The sequence below is a fragment of the Rhineura floridana genome, chromosome 8, assembly GCF_030035675.1.
Source record: "Rhineura floridana isolate rRhiFlo1 chromosome 8, rRhiFlo1.hap2, whole genome shotgun sequence".
Classification (NCBI taxonomy): domain Eukaryota; kingdom Metazoa; phylum Chordata; class Lepidosauria; order Squamata; family Rhineuridae; genus Rhineura; species Rhineura floridana.
In genome coordinates, this window is record NC_084487.1 from 71,177,408 (window position 1) to 71,198,317 (window position 20,910).

Genomic DNA, 20,910 nt, shown 5'->3' on the forward strand with positions numbered 1-20,910 from the left:
TTTAGAATTAGAACTAGAATGTATTACCTGCCATTCACCCAAAGGTCCCAGGGTGGGTTACACCATTTTAAACATATAATTAAAAACAGTTGAAAACAGCTTGAACAACATTACAGAAAATAGGGTGTGCCCTAAAAATATACATCTCAGATGTCGAAGGCCAGGGTAAAGAGGTGCATCATCAGCATTCACCAAAAGTTGTATAAGGAAGTTGCCAGATGCACCTTGGTGGTGATGTCAACTCCTGAGGAAGCTTAGGAGTCATGGAATAAGAGGAGAGGTCCTCTTGTGGATAAGGAATTGGTTAAGAAGCAGAAAGCAGAGAGTAGGAATAAACGGACAGTTCTCCCAATGGAGGGCTGTAGAAAGTGGAGTCCCTCAAGGATCGGTATTGGGACCTGTACTTTTCAACTTGTTCATTAATGACCTAGAATTAGGAGTGAGCAGTGAAGTGGCCAAGTTTGCTGACAATACTAAATTGTTCAGGGTTGTTAAAACAAAAAGGGATTGCGAAGAGCTCCAAAAAGACCTCTCCAAACTGAGCGAATGGGCAGAAAAATGGCAAATGCAATCCAATATAAACAAGTGTAAAATTATGCATATTGGAGCAAAAAATCTTAATTTCACATATACGCTCATGGGGTCTGAACTGGCGGTGACTGACCAGGAGAGAGACCTCGGGGTTGTAGTGGACAGCACGATGAAAATGTCGACCCAGTGTGCGGCAGCTGTGAAAAAGGCAAATTCCATGCTAGCGATCATTAGGAAAGGTATTGAAAATAAAACAGCCGATATCATAATGCCGTTGTATAAATCTATGGTGCAGCCGCATTTGGAATACTGTGTACAGTTCTGGTCGCCTCATCTCAAAAAGGGTATTATAGAGTTGGAAAAGGTTCAGAAGAGGGCAACCAGAATGATCAAGGGGATGGAGTGACTCCCTTACGAGGAAAGGTTGCAGCATTTGGGGCTTTTTAGTTTAGAGAAAAGGCGGGTCAGAGGAGACATGATAGAAGTGTATAAAATTATGCATGGCATTGAGAAAGTGGATAGAGAAAAGTTCTTATCCCTCTCTCATAATACTAGAACTCAGGGACATTCAAAGAAGCTGAATGTTGGAAGATTCAGGACAGACAAAAGGAAGTACTTCTTTACTCAGCGCATAGTTAAACTATGGAATTTGCTCCCACAAGATGCAGTAATGGCCACCAGCTTGGATGGCTTTAAAAGAAGATTAGACAAATTCATGGAGGACAGGGATATCAATGGCTACTAGCTGTGATGGCTGTGCTCTGCCACCCTAGTCAGAGGCAGCATGCTTCTGAAAACCAGTTGCTGGAAGCCTCAGGAGGGGAGAGTGTTCTTGCACTCGGGTCCTGCTTGCGGGCTTCCCCCAGGCACCTGGTTGGCCACTGTGAGAACAGGATGCTGGACTAGATGGGCCACTGGCCTGATCCAGCAGGCTCTTCTTATGTTCTTATGAGGGAATCTGTAGGGAAGGAGGTGGTCTTTCAGATATTTGGGACCTTAGTCGTTTAGGGCTTTAAACACTAACGTGAGCACTTTGGACTGCGGACAGAAATGAAGTGACAACCAATGCAGCTGTTTTAAAACAGGGGTTATATGAGTTCTAAAGGGAACCCCAGCCAGAAAAGCTCTGCCAACCAGCCACTTGCAGATGCAATGGTAGCAGAGAAATAGGCTTTCTTCACCACTATCACTGCAGTGCAGCCTTACCCATGTTCGGTCAGGTTTAGACCTAGATTTGCGCCATCTGCACTCCAGCCACTGACCCTCCTGTTTCACTGCACACAGATCATTGGAATAACAAGTTGACCTACATGCTCCACAGCAGCGGCAAGGGCACTCAGGAGAGATCGTGTCAATGGCTCTGTGCATCTCACCATTCCACAGTGAGGCAAGAGCCTCAGCAGGAGTACCAGTCATGCCAGCCAAAAAATCCCCCAGGGCATTCAGGAATACATCAGATTCCATCAGTCTCCGAGGGTGGACCATCTCAATAGATCTCCCACCCTTGCAGAGTGAAGTAGCTACATTCAACCCAAACCTTACCAGGGAATCGTCCATCCATGACAACGAATTCACAGTGAGTCTTCCAATCAATGAAGTAGTGGCAAAGACCAGGTGGAGGTATGTCCAGCCAAATATGTTGGGCCACTGATGTATTGGGACAGCCCTGTAGTTGTGATGGAGGCCATGAAGTCCCAAGCTGGCTCATTTGAGGAAGCCTCAGCATGGATATTGAAGTGCCCCAACACCACCTTGAAAGGGTTCTCCAACATCACATCTGAAATTACCTCCATCAACTCAGGGAGGTTGTAGGGCAGCGGGATGGATGGTACACCAACAACATCCCTGTTCTGTCTCTCTGGCCCAATACCACAAACAGTCCCTCAAGCCTACATATAGTGCTGACTGGCCTCCTGGCAAGGGAGACGGATTTTTTGATTATTGCAACTTCCCCTCCCCATCTCTCTGACCTGGAATGGTGCTGCATCAAGTACCCAGACGAGCACAGCTGGGTTTGCACTGGGGCATCAAGCTCACCCACCCAGGACTGAGTTATACATGCCAAGTCTGCCCCCTCATCTACAGTCAAATCGTGGATGATAGATGTTTTGTTTTGGGCAGACCTGGCATTTATCACCACCACCATAAGACCAGGGGATCAGCTGACCATTGTTCCCAAATTCTGAGACACAGCAGGCGAAGCAGAGGGGGCAAGAGTTTTGATGTAACTAGTCCTCCTCTTCCCACCTCTATACCTTCACCCACCACCATATCTCCCCCTGCCTACCATCACAGTGATGGCAGTCCCACTCCCAACTCTTCCCTGTTCCTGGCCAAGACACATACTTCCCTGACCCACCACCAGTAGACAAATATATTTGTTTATTTATTATTTGATTTATATCCCATCCTTCCTCCCAGCAGGAGCCCAGGGCGGCAAACAAAAGCACTAAAAACACTTTAAAACATCAAAAAACAGACTTTAAAATACATTAAAACAAAACAACTTTAAAAACATTTTTTAAAAAGCTTTGAAGACATTTTAAAAAAAGTTAAAAATATATTTTTTAAAAGTTTTAAAACATATTAAAAAGCAATTCCAACACAGAAGCAGACATGCAGCAGAAACTGGTGGCAGGGAGCATCAACCTAAACAAAGAAAATTATTGGACACAACTCACACCCCAGGTCTCACCTGGGATAAAAACTACTCCCCTCTGACTCTCACCCAGGAAAGACACAATTTCATGCTGGATTGGACTCTCTATCCAGCGACATGAAACCACTTACCATCAACACACACCATTCCAGATCACTTCCAGGCTCTCAACCTGGAAGTGGCCAAGAGAAAACAATACAATCCCACCAAAGGAAAACAATCAATACCACACATAAAACCCTGCCCTGTAAAGTTAATTAAAAGGGGGTGAGCCCTCACCCTCATTGCACACCGAGGATGCAACTCAAAGAGGTGACCCCTTTGGTGTCACCCTTTTGGTGTGACCCTCCACCAGCCCCAAGGTGGCTTGGCTTATATCCTCCCCTTCTACAGCAGCATTACAAAATCATTATCTTTTTATACGCCTCCAACTCTGGTAAGGAAATGCAAATTGCCACTTGAAAATCAAAGTACACTTCCGCAACAGTTTTGGTACCAGTCCTTAAAAAACCTCTTCACAACAAATTGTCTAACAGACCAATGGGTGGGTGAATCTGTGGCAGAGCCACTATCACTTCCTGTATGCTCACTGTTTGATGCAGCCTGGGCAAAAGATGAGGAGGGCTTTTTAAAATTATATTGTTCTTAAAAATCTTTTCCTCTCTGATTCATTCCAATAGAAAGGAATTCACCATAACAGCTCTAAGGCTGGTGTAGCTCCCGTTTTAGGAGGGTGTTGGGGGAACAAGGGTACTTTTGACATGCCTCCCAAACACCCTGTTTCAAGCCCTGTAGCAGGCAGAGAACTACCAGAGCTATCCACCACCACAACGGTGAGGTCAAACCTCCCTCTCCCCTATGAAAAGGGAGATCCCTCAGCATCTTATGGTCCCTCAGCAGCTGTCCCAGGGACCGTAAGATTGCTCCTGACTCCTCTTTAAAAAAAAAAAAAAGATACAGATATAAATTTGGCATTCATAACAGCAGTGGATTCTCAGATTCTCAGTATACCACCATTACTGGTGATCATTTAAACTGTCCAAAATGGCAACAATGTTTTCAACAGAGTGAACCAATAAAGTATTGGTGAATGTTTTATTTCACTGTACTTCGCTTCAACGGGCATTAAACTCAAAATGCCCCAGACATTTTTATTTAAATGCAATTTTGCCTGTGACAATAAAATATCACAGTTTATTACATAGGAAAACAAAAGCAAAACATGTCAAAAGAGCTGAAGAACAACATGAAATTAAAACAGCAACTTTGAATACCTATTGCCCTATAATTAGCCAAATTCCTGTTTCATTGTCAAACAACTGCAGATTGGTCACATTCAAATCTTTGATGCTATGAACACACTTTTAAAATTCAAGTTTGTTGCCATCTCACCTTTTGGGGCTGTAAACAAATTCTACACTTGTAAACCTAGTTAGACATGTTTAGAAACATTACAGTCATAAGAGAACCAATGAGATGTAATGGTTAGAGTGTCGTACCAGGACCTGGAGACCACGGTTCAAATCCCCACTCAGTTAAAAAGACGCTCACTGGGTAACATTAATCATGTCATTATCTGTCAGCCTAACTTACCAAATAGGTGGTTGTGAGGGTAAAAATGAAGAAAGGGGATCATTTATACCACCCTGAGCTTCTTTGAAGAAAAGGTGGGATAAAAATGTAATAATAAAATGGAACACAGAAGTACAAACAGGAATCTTGCATTTTTCATATTTTTACAGAATTCATATTATATTCCTCTTTTATTCTCTTCCCCACCAACAGCTCATGCTCCAGAACAGCTTCAAGGTCTGTAATCTGTTCTCATAATAGTTTAATTATTTAATCATAGAACTTGCTAAAATAGCAAATAAAATGCCTAGGGATGGATATACGGATAGCTGTTCCAGCATTTACTGCAAGAAATTTACTGCCGGGCTAAGTTCAAGACTCTAGATTTGGTGTACAAAGCCCTAGTTTTGGTGTACAGAATGATCCTGTCAAGACTCTTAACTCCCTGTAGAATAGTGAGATACAGAGGGCTATTGACATGATCGCACCTAAGCACCCTCTCCAGAGCTGTGGAGCTCGCAATGCCTCCTGAGATGTGGCCATTCCCACAAGATGCAGTAATGGCCACCAGCTTGGATGGCTTTAAAAGAAGATTAGACAAATTCATGGAGGACAGGGCTATCAATGGCTACTAGCCATGATGGCTGTGCTGTGCCACCCTAGTCAGAGGCAGCATGCTTCTGAAAACCAGTTGCCGGAAGCCTCAGGAGGGGAGAGTGTTCTTGCACCCGGGTCGTGCTTGCGGGCTTCCCCCAGGCACCTGGTTGGCCACTGTGAGAACAGGATGCTGGACTAGATGGGCCACTGGCCTGATCCAGCAGGCTTTTCTTATGTTCTTATGTTCTTATGAGAGAGTTTCATGCAATGAAACAGGCTGGACAATGGCTAAGCCCGGGCAAGCCCTGGATCGGTGCCTGCATGCAGTGGTGGACTGGATAAGGGTCAATAAACTGAGCTCGAATCCTGGAAAGATGGCAGCCTTGGGTAGGCAATTCCCATGTCTGGGAGATAGGTCAATTGCATGTTCCAGACAGGGTTGCATTTCCTCTGAAGGAGCAGGTACAGTCTGGCAGTATTCTTTGATACATCTCTGTCACTAGAGGCCCATGTGATCTCTGCAGCGGGGAGTGCTTTTTTACCAGCTCTGAATGGTACACTAACTGCGACCATTTCTGGACTGCGACAGCCTGACCATAGATGTCCATGCATTGGTAACCTCCTGACCATGCAATACAGTGGGTCTTTAAGTAACCATGTCTAGATTAGGCTGCACTTCATTTAAAATACATGACAATCCAGTAAAAAAATATTTAATTCCAGACCACAGCTAGAATTTTGTAATAGCTCAGAAACAAAAAAAATAACATGTGGCCCACTAAGTCTGATGGTACAAGATGCCCATCTACTGCTGAAGCTAAGCCGGCCCAGTGTTGAAAACTTCTTGGATGGAAGACTACAGAGGAGCATAACCTGCTCCAGCTCTTTCTACCAGAACTATTTGCATATTTTCACTGTTCAGTTTGAATGGATCTTATCAAATGAAGGAAGAGATTAGCTAAAACAGAAGAGGAGATAATCCACTTGTTACAGTTAATCAGAGGTGAGGAAAACTCTGTCACTTCATCATTACATTCATGCAGAAAAGATTTCCCCTTGGCTGTCTTTTGACTGCTAAATATATGCTACACTTCTGATTGATCTGTAAAAAATAAAATGTAGCAGGTAAACATATATAATAACTAGAAAAAAGAAGCATTTCTGGGGGATGACACGTTTCAGCCACAACAATGTAACAATAAGAGATAGTCTTAATTAGTGACCACCACAAATGCACTCTAATCTCTAGACTAGACAGCACTCCACCAAATCACTAAAGGCTAGAGTCAAGGACAGGAAGATGTGCTGAACACCTCCATGTGAGAGGGTACCTATGACTGTGTACTCAGCAAAACATTATATCTAAAAAGTTCCTATGGCATTCTCTACTCATAATCAGGGATTAGCTAAATATTTTCCCATTCAATTCCCATTCAATTTCTTTCGTGAGTTTGAGAAATTACCTATATGTTACAATGGTTTGTTATTTCAGGAGAAAAAGGTCACAGCAAATCAGCACTTGGTATGATTCTAGACTGTGAAGAAAGTCTTTAGAATGTTGTCTCTCCTTGGGAAGGGTCAGAGCCATAACTGGAGAGAAATACTGAGACATCACCTTTCCTCTCCAACATAATAGCCCTGTTTAAGCATTTACACTCACAGGGTGGTATCCAACTAATTCTTTCTGTCAGCACAAAGATTTCCACTTGTGCAGTGGAACCTTCCCTCAACTTTCCTTTTCTATTAAAGACTTATCCAGCTAGAACCAACAGGTATATTATAACCAATTATATCAGCTAGAACAAATAGGTTCCCCACACCTGCATTAATGGAACTTTAAAGTCCCCGACTTTGCCTAGTTCATAACCATAATTTGCTGATTGTTTATGTCAGGGCTGGGGAATCTTTGGCCCTCCAGATGTTGATGAACTATAACTCCCATCAGCCCCAGCAAACATGGCCAATGGCCAGGGCGATGTGAGTTGTAGTTTAGTAACATTTGAGGGCCAGACATTCCCCACACCTGCTTTATGTGCTATTTTTCATTCTGGGAAAGTGTTATTTCCTATGTTTATAAAAGGGTCATTTGTAAGGTAAAATAACTAGATTAGAATAATTGATTACATTTGTTTCCACAGGGAACAGGTAAGATTCTATTTTCTTATAGAGAACTGTGTTCATCATATTATTAAAATCTTGCAATATGTTTGGATCGAAGAAAGAAGATGCAGGGCAAAGAATGTGAAATAGATGTAAAGCACTTACTATAATGTTTCTCAGTATATTTAAGACTTTCAATACACAAAGAGGCATGATATCCATCATTTAGGTACAGAGGACCGTTGCGGAAATATAAAGAAAAAATGCTTTCAAAATTTATGTATGTGAGGAAGAGGGGCTATTAAATTCATCAACCGATGCAAGATTTGGCAAGAACATGAAACTCAACTTCAAACCCTTACAGTGGTATAATTAATCACATCCTTAGACCACCACTACACTTAACTATATAAAAATGAAAGTTCGTTATAATCATTCCAAACTTTATAATATTGATTAGATACTGATTGCATTAAGGCTGGTGGGGAATATCTTATGATTATAATGAGAAACTTTATTAATCTTGAATAACTTCTGCCTGGAATGACATAGTAATCTCCCCTACTATATAACTAAAATGAGTGTTTCCTGTTTTTCTAAGAGAATATTGAGCATGGAAAATGTTTTGACTTTTTTTAATTAAAAAAAACAGTTTTAAGTAGCAAGCTCACAAGTGATAGGTTTATTTCCTACCTGATGGCATAGCTCATGTACAATGACCATGGTGACATCAAGTAAGTATGATATGGAAGAAATGCTCGGATCCAGAAGTATTCTCTGCTCCACAAAAACACTTAGTCCCCAGTTCTCCATAGCAGCATACGGATGCTTAGGCACCGCTAATAGATCTAAAAACAGAATGAAATGTACTTTTACCATGCATGTGGGATCTATTATGTTCTAAAATCCCTGGTAAATGAAAACCATGAACCATCTTTACAATTATTTTTCTCAAACAAATGTGTACAAATGAAAACATTTATGTTCCTTTACAACAATGCATATTAATAATGATCTCAGTTATCAGAGACACTTCTCTCCTAGTGTCATTGCTTCCAATGCCATGTCTTAAGAATCTCAGTATGCAATAGCACAGTTTGAATTTGATTATATAGCCCAAAAATGGTGGCACAAAACTGTTAAAAATAAAAATCTACAAAATAAAGTAAAACCCTATTCATTAGTTTGGAGCTGTAGTATAATGGTTGGAGACACTATCTTAAATCAGAAGCTGTGGGTTTTAATTCTACATACGGAAGATCTGACCATTTTGGTTCTCTCAGTTTCTCATTTTTTCCAATCTTAAATTCAGTTCTCCATATTTCTACAGCAATTTGTGGGGTTTTTTTAAAAAAAAATCCTTATGAAAATTCTCCACCCTAGCGCAAATTTCTCCTAATAAACATATTTTTGTAGACAGTTTTAACTAATGTACACATAATACAAGCAATTTCTTGCTATATATTGCATTTTTATATGTTATTTTCATTCATATATTCTTTTTAATGTACACTTTGCCCTAACATTTCTGTAAACACTGGTTGGTTGGTGAACTGCATTGTGAAATTTTGATAAGTGTGAATTTTGAAGTATGGCTATGTTTCGGTTCTTATATTGGTTTGGAAAGTGTGAATTTGATAGATTCGGCTTGAAATGTGAACTGAAGCAAATATCTTGCCCATGTCAGTTCCCCACTTAAGTCTTAGGCTGCAATCTTATACCAACATCTGGGATTAAAGCCCCACTGAACTCAATGAAATGTGCGTCCAAGTACTCTTCACAGCTAACATTCTTGATACAGTATTAAAGATAATTTAAAACGTGTTGTTTCGCTATAATTTGTCTTTTTTGTTGTTGTTATATGCCGCCGAGTCAATTACGTCTGTTAAAATATATATATTTAAATATATACATTTAGATGTCACATCTCTTTACACCAATATACTGCATAATGATGGGATACAGGCTTTAAATGAGTTTCTCAACACCAGATAACAATCCTCCAACAGAGGTTATCAGAACTTTAGCTACACTAGTCCTGATTTACAACAACTTTACATTCAATGGAGAACACTACCTTCAACTTCAAGGCAAAGCTATGGAAACTCATATGACTCCATCATATGCAAATCTATTTATGGGTAAACTAAAACAAGAGAACCTCAAAAAGGCCATTAACAAACCATGTATGTGGTGGCAATACAATGATGATATCTTTGTGGTCTGGATGAATGGCAAAGAGAGCTTAGAACAATTTAAAAATTATATCAACTCTATTCATCCATCTATTAAGTTTACATTCAGTAGTACAAATAATAATCCACATAGCCCTTTTCTTGATGTCCTACTCACCATTGAAAACAACAAAATAGCCACTGATTTTGCAGCAAATCCACTGATGCCCACTCCTATCTAAATCCTGCCATCCTAAGCATATGAAGAAAAGCAACGTCTACAGCTTAGCTCTCAGAATCAAACGAGTTTGCAACAACGATGAGAAATACCTAGAAAGGATTAATGAACTTAAAGAACACCTTATTCTGAGAGGATATCCTCCATATGGAATTGATTGCAACTTCCACCAAGCCTCCATTCTGTCCAGAGAAAACCTCCTCCATCATAATGAGGATTCAAAAAACAAAGAACAACGTATTCCATTTGTGGTAGATTTCCATCCAACATCTCCTAACTATCACCTAGCAATCAGGGAGAGCTACCCATTTCTAGCAAACTCTGAATGTCTTGCTGGAACCATCAACAAGCCTTCTATTGTAGCAATTCGCCAGCCTCCTAATTTATGCAAGCTATTAGTGAGAGCTGTGCTTACGGCACCCATCAGTAATCCTGGATCTCATCTTTGTCACTCCAAATGCTATATCACCTGTGTGTACCTCTTGGAGACATTACTTTCAAAAGCACTAGGATGGGCAGAAATATTACATAAAACAGAACATCACCTTAAAGTCCTGTAATATAATTTATGTCAACAAATGCAAAAAACCTGAATGTCATATCCAATATGTAGGAAAAAACTACAACTGACCTAAACATGCTTCAGAAATCACAAATCAGCAATCTTGACTAAAAAAACTGGAGCAACCAGTTGCAAAATATTTTAGCACTGGAGGTCCATAGCCTATTGGACTTATCTATAACTGCTACCGAGATGACAACAGATCCAACACGATTGCTTAAAAGAGGGAGAACTTCTGGATATACTCCCTGGACACATTGGTACCACATGGCCTTAACCTGGAGGACAGTACCAGCATAACTTAGCTTCTGCAAATGAAGCTCCTCTGAGCATGCCATCCTTCAAGCTCTATAACTGCCACCTTGGTAACAGTATTTGTCTTGGCAACCACAACTTGTATTCAGTGACTTTTAAATTTGGAGCTCCTGAGTGGAGCTAATTCCTGCCAAACGTGGGGCTTGAAGTCAACATCGCTCAGTGGTGACTTCAAGGCCACTGGCATCAGCTATATTCCAGAACTTCTGATCAGGAACTCCAGAATGTAGCTGATCCAAGCAAGGCTTGAAGTCAATACTGATTAGCTGACAGTCAGTAACTTCAAGCCCTGTTTGGATTGGCTGGCATCTTCCATTCATAATCAAGCTGCAAAGGAAAAATTGGTCAATGACGTCATGACCCTGTCTGCCTCTCAGTGCCCGATCAGATGTAAGGGAGCTAAGGAATCAGCCTATCCCTGCCCTAAACCATAGCTGAGACTATGGTTCCTGTTTCATGCTTTACAACAAACGACTTAGTTGAAAACAAGCAAAAGCCACTGATTTCATCTTTCTGACCAAAGTTGAGAAGAGAGAGAATACAAGACTAAGGCTTGTGCACATAATGCCAAATTAAGATCTGGCATTAGATCAAAATGCAGTCAGTGAATCATTAGCCATTTAATGTAGTTTATCAGGAGAAATTTATATACCTTGTTCCAAAGAATAAAATATCCAGATTTTTATTTTTGTCTCCTTGAATTCTTTTCATTCCACCTTGTTCATGTTGAGAAATCAGTCAAAATGTTGTTTTCCTTTGATTAGTAGAAAGTGTGGTCTACCCACCTTATTCATAAATTATGGTATCCAACTAAGCCATACTCAGAGTAAACCCACAGAAATAATGAGGTTACTTATATGTATTGATTTCATTTCATCTACTCCACATATAACTAACACTGGATATCACCCATGGTCACCAAAAAACCAAGGAGATCTACTGGTCCCAGATTCTGAGAAAATACTCCATTAGTATGCAGCCATGAGAGTGCCTGTATAGCATGGTCAGCAAGGATTTTTCACATTCTGCAATGTTAAATTGAAAATACCTCCCATGCCATTCTGATGCTTCCCATAATCTCATTTCAAAACAAAACCTTAAAAAACTTATAGTCCTGAACTCAGCAACACTTGCTTAACAACCCTCTCAATTTTCATGGCAATACACAAAACAGTCAGAGAGAATCAAGAGTTCAAAGTCTAAAAGGAGAGGGGGAAAACCCAGAGCCCTTTTGGACTTTTTTCTGTCAGAGTTCACATAATTTGTTGAAATTCATTAAAAATCAGCCATGTTCACAGAGTACCTGGAATCATATTACTGACCTTGCCCCATACTCTGACCTTCATCTTCTGCAGTTTAAAAGTTTAAAAAATGCCTCGCTGATTTTTAATTAATTTAAGAAAGTTTGCATTGAACTGAATGACAGTGTCGAGGCATGCTCAGTAAGAACCAACTGTCAGTGTTCTAAAAGCCATACTCACAGCTGCTGGGCTTGCCTAATCAGAGGGCCACACCCACAACAGACATTGATTTATTTATTTATTTATTTTATTTGTTAGATTTTTATACCGCCCGACTAGCACAGCTCTCTGGGCGGTGTACAGCAAAAATACAAATACATACAATAAAACCCATCATAATAAAACAAGAACACATATGAAAAAAAATGAAAATCTAAAATCAGTTATAACAAGTTTAAAACTAAATTAAGATTAAAATTAGATTAAAATGCCTTAGAAAAGAAGAAGGTTTTAACTTGGCGCCGAAAAGACAGCAAAGTCGGCGCCAAGCACACCTCATCGGGGAGACTATTCCACAGTTCAGGGGCCACCACCGAGAAGGCCCTAGTTCTTGTTACCACCCTCCGAGCCTCTCTCTCAGTCGGAACTCGGAGGAGGGCCTTCGATGTGGAGCGTAGTGTACGAGCAGGTTCGTATCGGGAGAGGCGTTCCAGCAGATATTGTGGTCCCGCACCGTGTAAGGCTTTATAAGTCAAAACCAACACTCTGAATCTGGCCCGGAAGCATATTGGCAGCCAGTGCAAGCGAGCCAGAACAGGTGTTATGTGTTCGGACTGCTTGGTCTTCGTTATCAGTCTTGCCGCTGCGTTTTGCACAAGCTGCAGCTTCCGAACTGTCTTCAAAGGTAGCCCTACGTAGAGCGCATTGCAGTAATCCAATCGCGAGGTTACCAGAGCATGTACCACTGATGTTAGGTCTTCCCTGCTCAGATAGGGACGTAGCTGGGCTACCAATCGAAGTTGGTAGAACGCATTCCGTGCCACCGAGGCTACTTGAGCCTCAAGTGACAAGGAAGGATCTAAAACAACTCCCGAACTACGAACCTGTTCCTTTAGGGGGAGTGTATATCCAGGACAGGATGTATATCCACTATCTGGTCAGAGAAACCACCCACAAGCAGCATCTCAGTCTTGTCTGGATTGAGCCTCAGTTTGTTAGCTCCCATCCAGTCCATTATCGCAGCCAGGCAACGGTTCAGCACATTGACAGCCTCACCTGAAGAAGATGAAAAGGAGAAGTAGAGTTGCGTGTCATCAGCGTACTGATGGCAACGCACTCCAAACCTCCTGATGACCGCACCCAATGGCTTCATATAGATGTTGAAAAGCATGTGGGACAGAACTGACCCCTGCGGGACTCCACATTGGAGAGCCCACGGTGTCGAGCAGTGTTCCCCAAGCACTACCTTCTGAAGACAACCTGCCAAGTAGGAGTGGAACCACTGCCAAGCAGTACCTCCAACTCCCAACTCCACGAGCCTCTCCAGAAGGATACCATGGTCGATGGTATCAAAAGCCGCTGAGAGATCAAGGAGAATCAACAGAGTTACACTCCCTCCGTCCCTCTCCCGACATAGGTCATCATACAGGGCGACCAAGGCTGTCTCGGTGCCAAAACTGGGCCTAAAAGCCGATTGAAATGGATCTAGATAATCGGTTTCATCCAATAGCGCCTGGAGCTGGCCAGCAACCACTCGTTCCAAGATCTTGCCCAGGAATGGAACATTCGCCACTGGTCTATAGCTGTTAAAATTTTCTGGGTCCAAGGAAGGTTTTTTCAGAAGCGGTCTCACTGCCGCCTCTTTCAGGCGGCCAGGAACCACTCCCTCTCGTAAAGAGGCATTTATCACTTCCTTGGCCCTGCTAGCTGTTCCATCCCTGCTAGTTTTTATTAGCCAAGAGGGGCAAGGATCTAGTACCGAAGTGGTAGCACGCACCTGTCCCAGCACCTTGTCCATGTCCTCGAGCCCAAGCATCGACCATGCGGCCAGAAAATGGCCACCGCTCTCTGTCCCTCGCTGTTCAGTAGCTCCGTCTGTCCCACGCCGTCATTCTTCCTCTCTTCGTTGTCGCGAGCCAAGAGGAAGTCAGAGGGTGTGGTGTGGGCTTAAATAGGCCCATTGGCTCCGCCCCCTCCGTGCAGCACGTCGCGCGTCATCTCAGCGCAATGCACGGCGTTGCCCTTACCTCCCATGGCTTCTGCGGCTTCACCCTGGGCCGCAATTGCGCTGCCGCCTCCCATTGCTTTCACAGGTAAGCGGAGCTACATTTACCAAGAGTTCTTCAAGAACTGCATCAGAAAACTAGAAAGTAGCCAACTCTTGGGGGGGGGAGATGCAGGGAGGAACTGGTAATTACACATCAATCAGCTTAACAGTTGTTCTAGGCAAATGGGTGAAAAGCATTATTAAAAATAAAATGATTAAGCATAAAGGAGAGCAAGTCTTGCTAAAGAAAAATCAGCATGGCTTCTACAAAAGGAAGTTCTGGCTCATTAACATTTCAGACTTCTTTAAAGCCACTTTCTTGCATGAATCTCAAGAAGAGTGTTGTGATGTTCCTGCTTATAGTGTAAATATGGTAAGTGCTGTTTATATAGAAGACATATGGTAAGTGGAGTGAAAGAGGAGGGGGAGTACATGAGCAGTAGAATGTTGGATGATTGGCTGAGCGTTTGAATGGCTGGGAGTATAAATGGAAGAATGACAGTTGAATCTGGGTGGATGGGAGTGTGGAGAAAGAGGTGTTTGAGGGTGGAGGTTAGGAGTGTGGAGAAAGAGGGAGTTGGAGTTCTGATTAATAATAAGTCAAGTACAAAACAGGAATAGATGAAACCATACGCTTGTGAAACATTCTAAAACTAATCTTGTTATTTCTGATATTTAATAAATACTTATTTGGTTTACCAAAGGCCTGATCCTTGGCTGGGGGATATACATACCAGAAGGGAGGGCAAGGTAATTACCAAGGCTGAACAGAAACAGTATCTAATGGTGGCAGCGGTGAAGGGAGGAATAATAACAATTCAAGTATCCAGAGCAACCCAGAGTTGTATGCGTTATCTATAAAGATACAAGGGGGTTGGGAACAGCATAAGCACGCAGTCACAAAAGTAACCAGCTAGAGAGAGACTCAGGCAAAGTCTCTGGGAGTATTGGTTATAGGACGTGACTGGTGGTGCTGCCTAGCAGGGGGATCTAGTGAGATCTGTGCTAGAGCGGAGTGAGAAACCATATAAAGGACGGTCCGGACTGGTGGTATCCCTGGTAGTGCCTAGTGAAAGGCAGTAGCCACAAGCAGGTGGGAACCTGACAGGGAGAACCAGGGAAGGACGTCACATGTGGTGGCTGTAGCGGTGGGATTCAAACCCTAGAGAGTCCCTAAAAGTGGTGTGGCTAAAAGAAATAACAAATAAAGATTACTTGTGAGAGTGACTGGCAAAGAGTGTGTGGCAAAGTGCGAGTGAACTCCTAAAAACATGACTGAATATATAAAGATGAAAAGAGAGGAGCTGGTGGAGAAGTGCATAACATTCAATTTACCTCATGAGGGTAAAGGGGTAGATGAATTGCGAGTAGCATTGATAGTATTTGCATCTGTTCAACAAAAACAACCTGTCAGAGAAGAGAACCCAGAAGGGTACTCAAGCAATCCCGCTTATATAGAGTATTTGAGAGAGAAGTTAAACTGAGAGATTGAGGATGGAAGGTATAGAGAAGGAAAAACAGCGGGAGTTGGAAATTGAGAGAATGAGAATGGATACTGAAAGGATGAGAATGGGGTTTGAGGAGAGGGAGAAGCAACGAGCATTGGATGCTGAGATACAGGTGGAAAAGTTAAAATTTGAAAGAGAGAAGTTTCATTTTGATGAAACAAGAAAGGACAGAAATGAAACCAAAATAAAGGTTACACCAAAAGATTTTGCGGTGTTTGAACCTGGACAAGACCCACAGATTTTCCTCAACACCTTCGAAAAGGCAGCTCAGATGTGGGGGCTACCGGAGGATAAATATATGCAATATTTATCAAATCTGATCAAAGGGGAATTGGCAGAGGTATACCAATATTTCCCCTCAGACAGGCCCGTCACATATGCCGAGTTTAAAGAGGCAGTGTACAAAAGATTCAGACTGGGACCTGACTACTTTAGGAAGTTATTTCGAAATTTTATTTATCTATTTATTTAATTTAATTTATATACCGCCCCAAGCCCAAGGGCTCTCTGGGCGGTGTACATAAAATAAACAGTCAGGAATATATAAATACAATACTACAATAAAATCAAGCCAACAAAGGTAAACAAAAATAATCAAACAGCAGCAAAATACAACAATACATATAATAAAACGCATTAAAATGCCTGGGAATATAAAAAGGGTTTCACCTGGCGCCGAAAAGATAGCAGCGTCGGCGCCAGGCATACCTCATCGGGGAGACCATTCCATAGTTCGGGAGCCACAACCGAAAAGGCCCTATTTCTAGTCACCACCCTCCGAGCTTCTCGATGGGATGGTACTCGGAGGAGGGCCTTAGATGTTGAGCGCAGTGTACGGGTAGTTTCATATTGGGAGAGGCGCTCCACCAGGTATTGCGGTCCCATGCCGTGTAAGGCTTTATAGGTCATAACCAGCACTTTGAATTTAGCCCGGAAACAAATAGGAAGCCAGTGCAGACGAGCCAGAATGGGTGTAATATGAGCGGACCTTCTTGTCCGCGTCAACAATCTGGCTGCTGCATTCTGGACTAACTGTAGTTTCCGAACTGTCTTCAAGGGCAGCCCAACATAGAGCGCATTGCAGTAGTCCAATCTAAAAGTTACCAGAGCATGAACGACTGAGGCGAGGTCGTCACTGTCCAGATAGGGACGTAGCTGGGCTACCAATCGGAGATGGTAGAAAGCATTCCTTGCCACTGAGGCTACCTGAGCCTCAAGAGACAAGGAAGAGTCGATAAGAACTCCCAAGCTACAAACCTGTTCTTTCAAGGGGAGTGTAACCCCGTCCAGAACAGGGTGAACATCCACCATCTGGGCAGAGAAGGCACTCACTAACAGCGTCTCGGTCTTGTCTGGATTAAGCTTCAGTCTGTTAGCTCCCATCCAATCCATTATCGCGGCCAGGCAACGGTTTAGTACGTTAACAGCCTCACCTGAAGAAGATGAAAAGGAGAAATAGAGTTGCGTGTCATCAGCGTACTGGTGACAACGCACTCCAAAACTCCTGATGACTGCGCCCAGCGGCTTCATGTAGATGTTGAAAAGCATGGGGGACAGAACCGATCCCTGCGGGACTCCACAATGGAGAATCCAGGGTATCGAGCAATGTTCCCCAAGCACTACCTTCTGGTGGCGACCCACCAAGTAGGAGCGGAGCCACTGCCAAGCAGTACCCCCAACTCCCAACTCCGTGAGTCTTCCCAGGATACCATGGTCGATGGTATCAAAAGCAGCTGAGAGATCAAGGAGAATCAACAGGGTCACACTCCCCCTGTCCCTCTCCCGACAAAGGTCATCATACAGGGCGACCAAGGCTGTTTCGGTACCAAACCCAGGCCTAAAACCGGATTGAAATGGATCGAGATAATCAGTGTCATCCAAGAGCCCCTGGAGCTGGCCAGCCACCACCCGCTCCAGAACCTTGCCCAGGAACGGAACATTCGCCACAGGTCTATAGTTGTTCAAATAATCTGGGTCCAAGGAGGGTTTATTCAGGAGTGGTCTCACTACTGCCGCTTTTAGGCAGTCAGGGACCACTCCCTCTCGCAAAGAGGCATTGATTACCTCCTTGGCCCAGTCGGCGGTTCCGGTCCTACCAGCTTTCACCAGCCAAGAGGGGCAAGGATCCAGCACCGACGTGGTCGCCCGCACCAGTCCAAGGATCTTGTCAACATCCTCAAGCTGCACAGACTGAAACTCATCCAATAAATAAGGACAAGACCGTGTTCTGGATGCTTCATTGAATCCAGCTGCTATAATATTGGAGTCTAAGTCCCGACAAAACTGTCAGATCCAAGCAAGGAGGTCTTTTGTTGAACTGGGAGCAAAATTGATGGACATATTTGGAAAGTGGATGGGAAGTGCCAAAGCTCAGTCAGAGGAAGAGGTGAAAAGCCTCATGATACTGGATCAATTATACCATCAGTTACCACCAGAAATAAGGCTCTTGTCAAAGACCGTTCCCCTACATCTGTTCAAGAGGCCGCAGAGTTGGCAGATCACTTTGCCTCCAATAGAACTGGCTGGGTGGGGAAAACATCAAGAGAATTTAAACCCAGACCATATAATGGTGGCAGAAAGGATGTGGTACCACAGCGAGTGAGTCCTCCAATAAAGTCTGAAGGGCACAGGGCACCCCAGAGTGGATCTGTGTACCCTAAAATGGAGGAGAAATTATGTTATAAATGTGGTAGACCGGGGCACCTACGTTTTCAATGTGAGGTTGCCAACCCCATTGGTAATCCTGCTCAGGGAAGGGCAGTGAAAACAGAACCAAGGGAGCTAGAAACGAAGAAGGTTCAGTTCTGCCAGATAAACTGGACAAATGTAAAAGACTTTGATTCGAGTCTGAAGGAAGAAGGGAGTGTGCAAGGGGCAAATTATTGGGCATTGCTTGATACTGGTGCCGCTCAGACGTTACTGAGGCCAGATTTGATAAAATCTGAGGAAATATTACCTCAGGAAATGGTGACAATCCAAGGAGTGAGGGGTGAACCAGAAAGCATACCCATGGCCCTGATAAAATTAAAGTGGAGAGGAAAGGAGGAAATATGTAAAGTAGGTATTAATGCCCAACAACAAGAACCAGTGATACTGGGAAGAGATGTTATGGGGGCACAAGGAAAAATATATGTGGTGACCAGACAACAACTTGGCAAAACAACAGAAACTCGCTGTAACGAGTTCGCTGGGCACTTCCAAGATAAAATCTCTTGCATCCGCCGGGACTTAGACTCCAGTATTATGGCAGTTGAATCTAATGAGGTATCCGGAACACGGTCTTGTCCTCATTTATTGGATGAGTTTCAGTTGCTACAGCTTGAGGACGTTGACAAGGTGCTTGGACTGGTGTGTGCAACCACTTCTGTACTGGATCCTTGCCCCTCTTGGCTAGTGAAAGCTGGCAGGGATGGAACAACCGGCTGGGCCAGGGAAGTGATAAATGCCTCCTTGAGAGACGGAGTGGTCCCTAGTTGCTTAAAAGAAGCAGTAGTGAGACCACTCCTGAAGAAACCTTCCCTGGACCCAGATAATTTGAACAACCATAGACCGGTAGCGAATGTTCCATTCCTGGGCAAGGTCTTAGAACGGGTGGTTGCCAGCCAGCTCCAGGGGCTCTTGGATGACACTGATTATCTAGATCCGTTTCAATCCGGTTTTAGGCCCGGTTTTGGCACTGAAACAGCCTTGGTCGCCCTGTATGATGACCTATGTCGGGAGAGGGACAGAGGGAGTGTTACTCTGTTGATTCTCCTTGATCTCTCAGCTGCTTTTGATACCATCGACCATGGTATCCTTCTGGAGAGGCTCACGGAGTTGGGAGTTGGAGGTACTGCTTGGCGGTGGCTCCGCTCCTACTTGGTGGATCGTCTCCAGAGGGTAGGGCTTGGGGAACATTGCTCGATACCCTGGACTCTCCATTGTGGAGTCCCGCAGGGATCGGTCTTGTCCCCTATGCTTTTTAACATCTACATGAAGCCGCTGGGTGCGGTCATCAGGAGTTTTGGAGTGCGTTGTCACCAGTATGCTGATGACACGTAACTCTATTTCTCCTTTTCATCTTCTTCAGGTGAGGCTGTTGATGTGCTGAACCGCTGCCTGGCCGCGATAATGGACTGGATGAGAGCTAATAAACTGAGGCTCAATCCTGACAAGACCGAGACACTGTTGGTGAGTGCCTTCTCTGACCAGATGGTGGATGTTCAACCTGTTCTAGATGGGGTTACACTCCCCCTGAAGGAACAGGTTCGTAGCTTGGGGGTTCTTTTCGATCCATTCCTGTCTCTCGAGGTGCAGGTGGCCTCGGTGGCACGGAATGCATTCTACCACCTTCGGTTGGTAGCCCAGCTACGTCCCTATCTGGAAAGCGACGACCTCGCCTCAGTTGTGCACGCTCTGGTAACCTCTAGACTGGATTACTGCAATGCGCTCTACGTGGGGCTGCCTTTGAAGACAGTCCGGAAACTTCAGTTAGTGCAAAACGCTGCAGCCAGACTGCTGACAAAGACCAGGCGGTCCGCGCATATTACACCTGTTCTGGCGCGTTTGCACTGGCTGCCTATTTGTTTCCGGGCTAGATTCAAAGTGCTAGCTTTGACTTATAAAGCCTTACTCGGTGCGGGACCACAGTACCTGGCGGAACGCCTCTCCCGATACGAACCTACCTGCTCACTACGTTCAACATCTAAGGCCCTCCTCCGAGTTCCGAATCACAGAGAGGCTCAGAGGGTCGTAACAAGATCTAGGGCCTTTTCAGTGGCTGCCCCCGAATTATGGAACAGTCTCCCCGATGAGGTCCGCCTGGCGCCTACACTTCTATCTTTTCGGCGCCAGGTGAAAACCTTTTTATTCTCCCAGGCATTTTAATTTACCTTTTAAGCTTTTAATGTATATGAGGTTATTTATTGTTTATATTTATGTTCTATTGTTCTTGTGATGTTATTGTATTTTATCCTATACTGTACACCGCCCTGAGAGCCTTCGGGCTGTGGGCGGTATATAAATTGAACAAAATAATAATAATAATAATAATAATAATAATAATAATAATAATAATAATAATAATAATAATAATAATAATAATAAACCATGTTAACAGAGGCCGAAGAAAACAGGGTGGAACCTGTTATCGAGCCTAAGGTCGCCAT

The 20,910-nt window shown here is 43.4% G+C and overlaps 1 protein-coding gene across 4 annotated transcripts in view; it reads right to left on the reverse strand.

Annotated features, from left to right (window-relative positions):
* The window catches only part of TRHDE (thyrotropin releasing hormone degrading enzyme), a 393,299-nt gene that overhangs the window by 216,211 nt on the left and 156,178 nt on the right, over positions 1 to 20,910 (reverse strand). For all 4 annotated transcript variants that reach the window (XM_061639727.1, XM_061639726.1, XM_061639725.1 and 1 more), the window contains exon 4: positions 8,153 to 8,307. In XM_061639727.1, the coding sequence (XP_061495711.1) occupies positions 8,153 to 8,307 (155 nt within the window). The remainder of the gene's footprint in view (positions 1 to 8,152; positions 8,308 to 20,910) is intronic.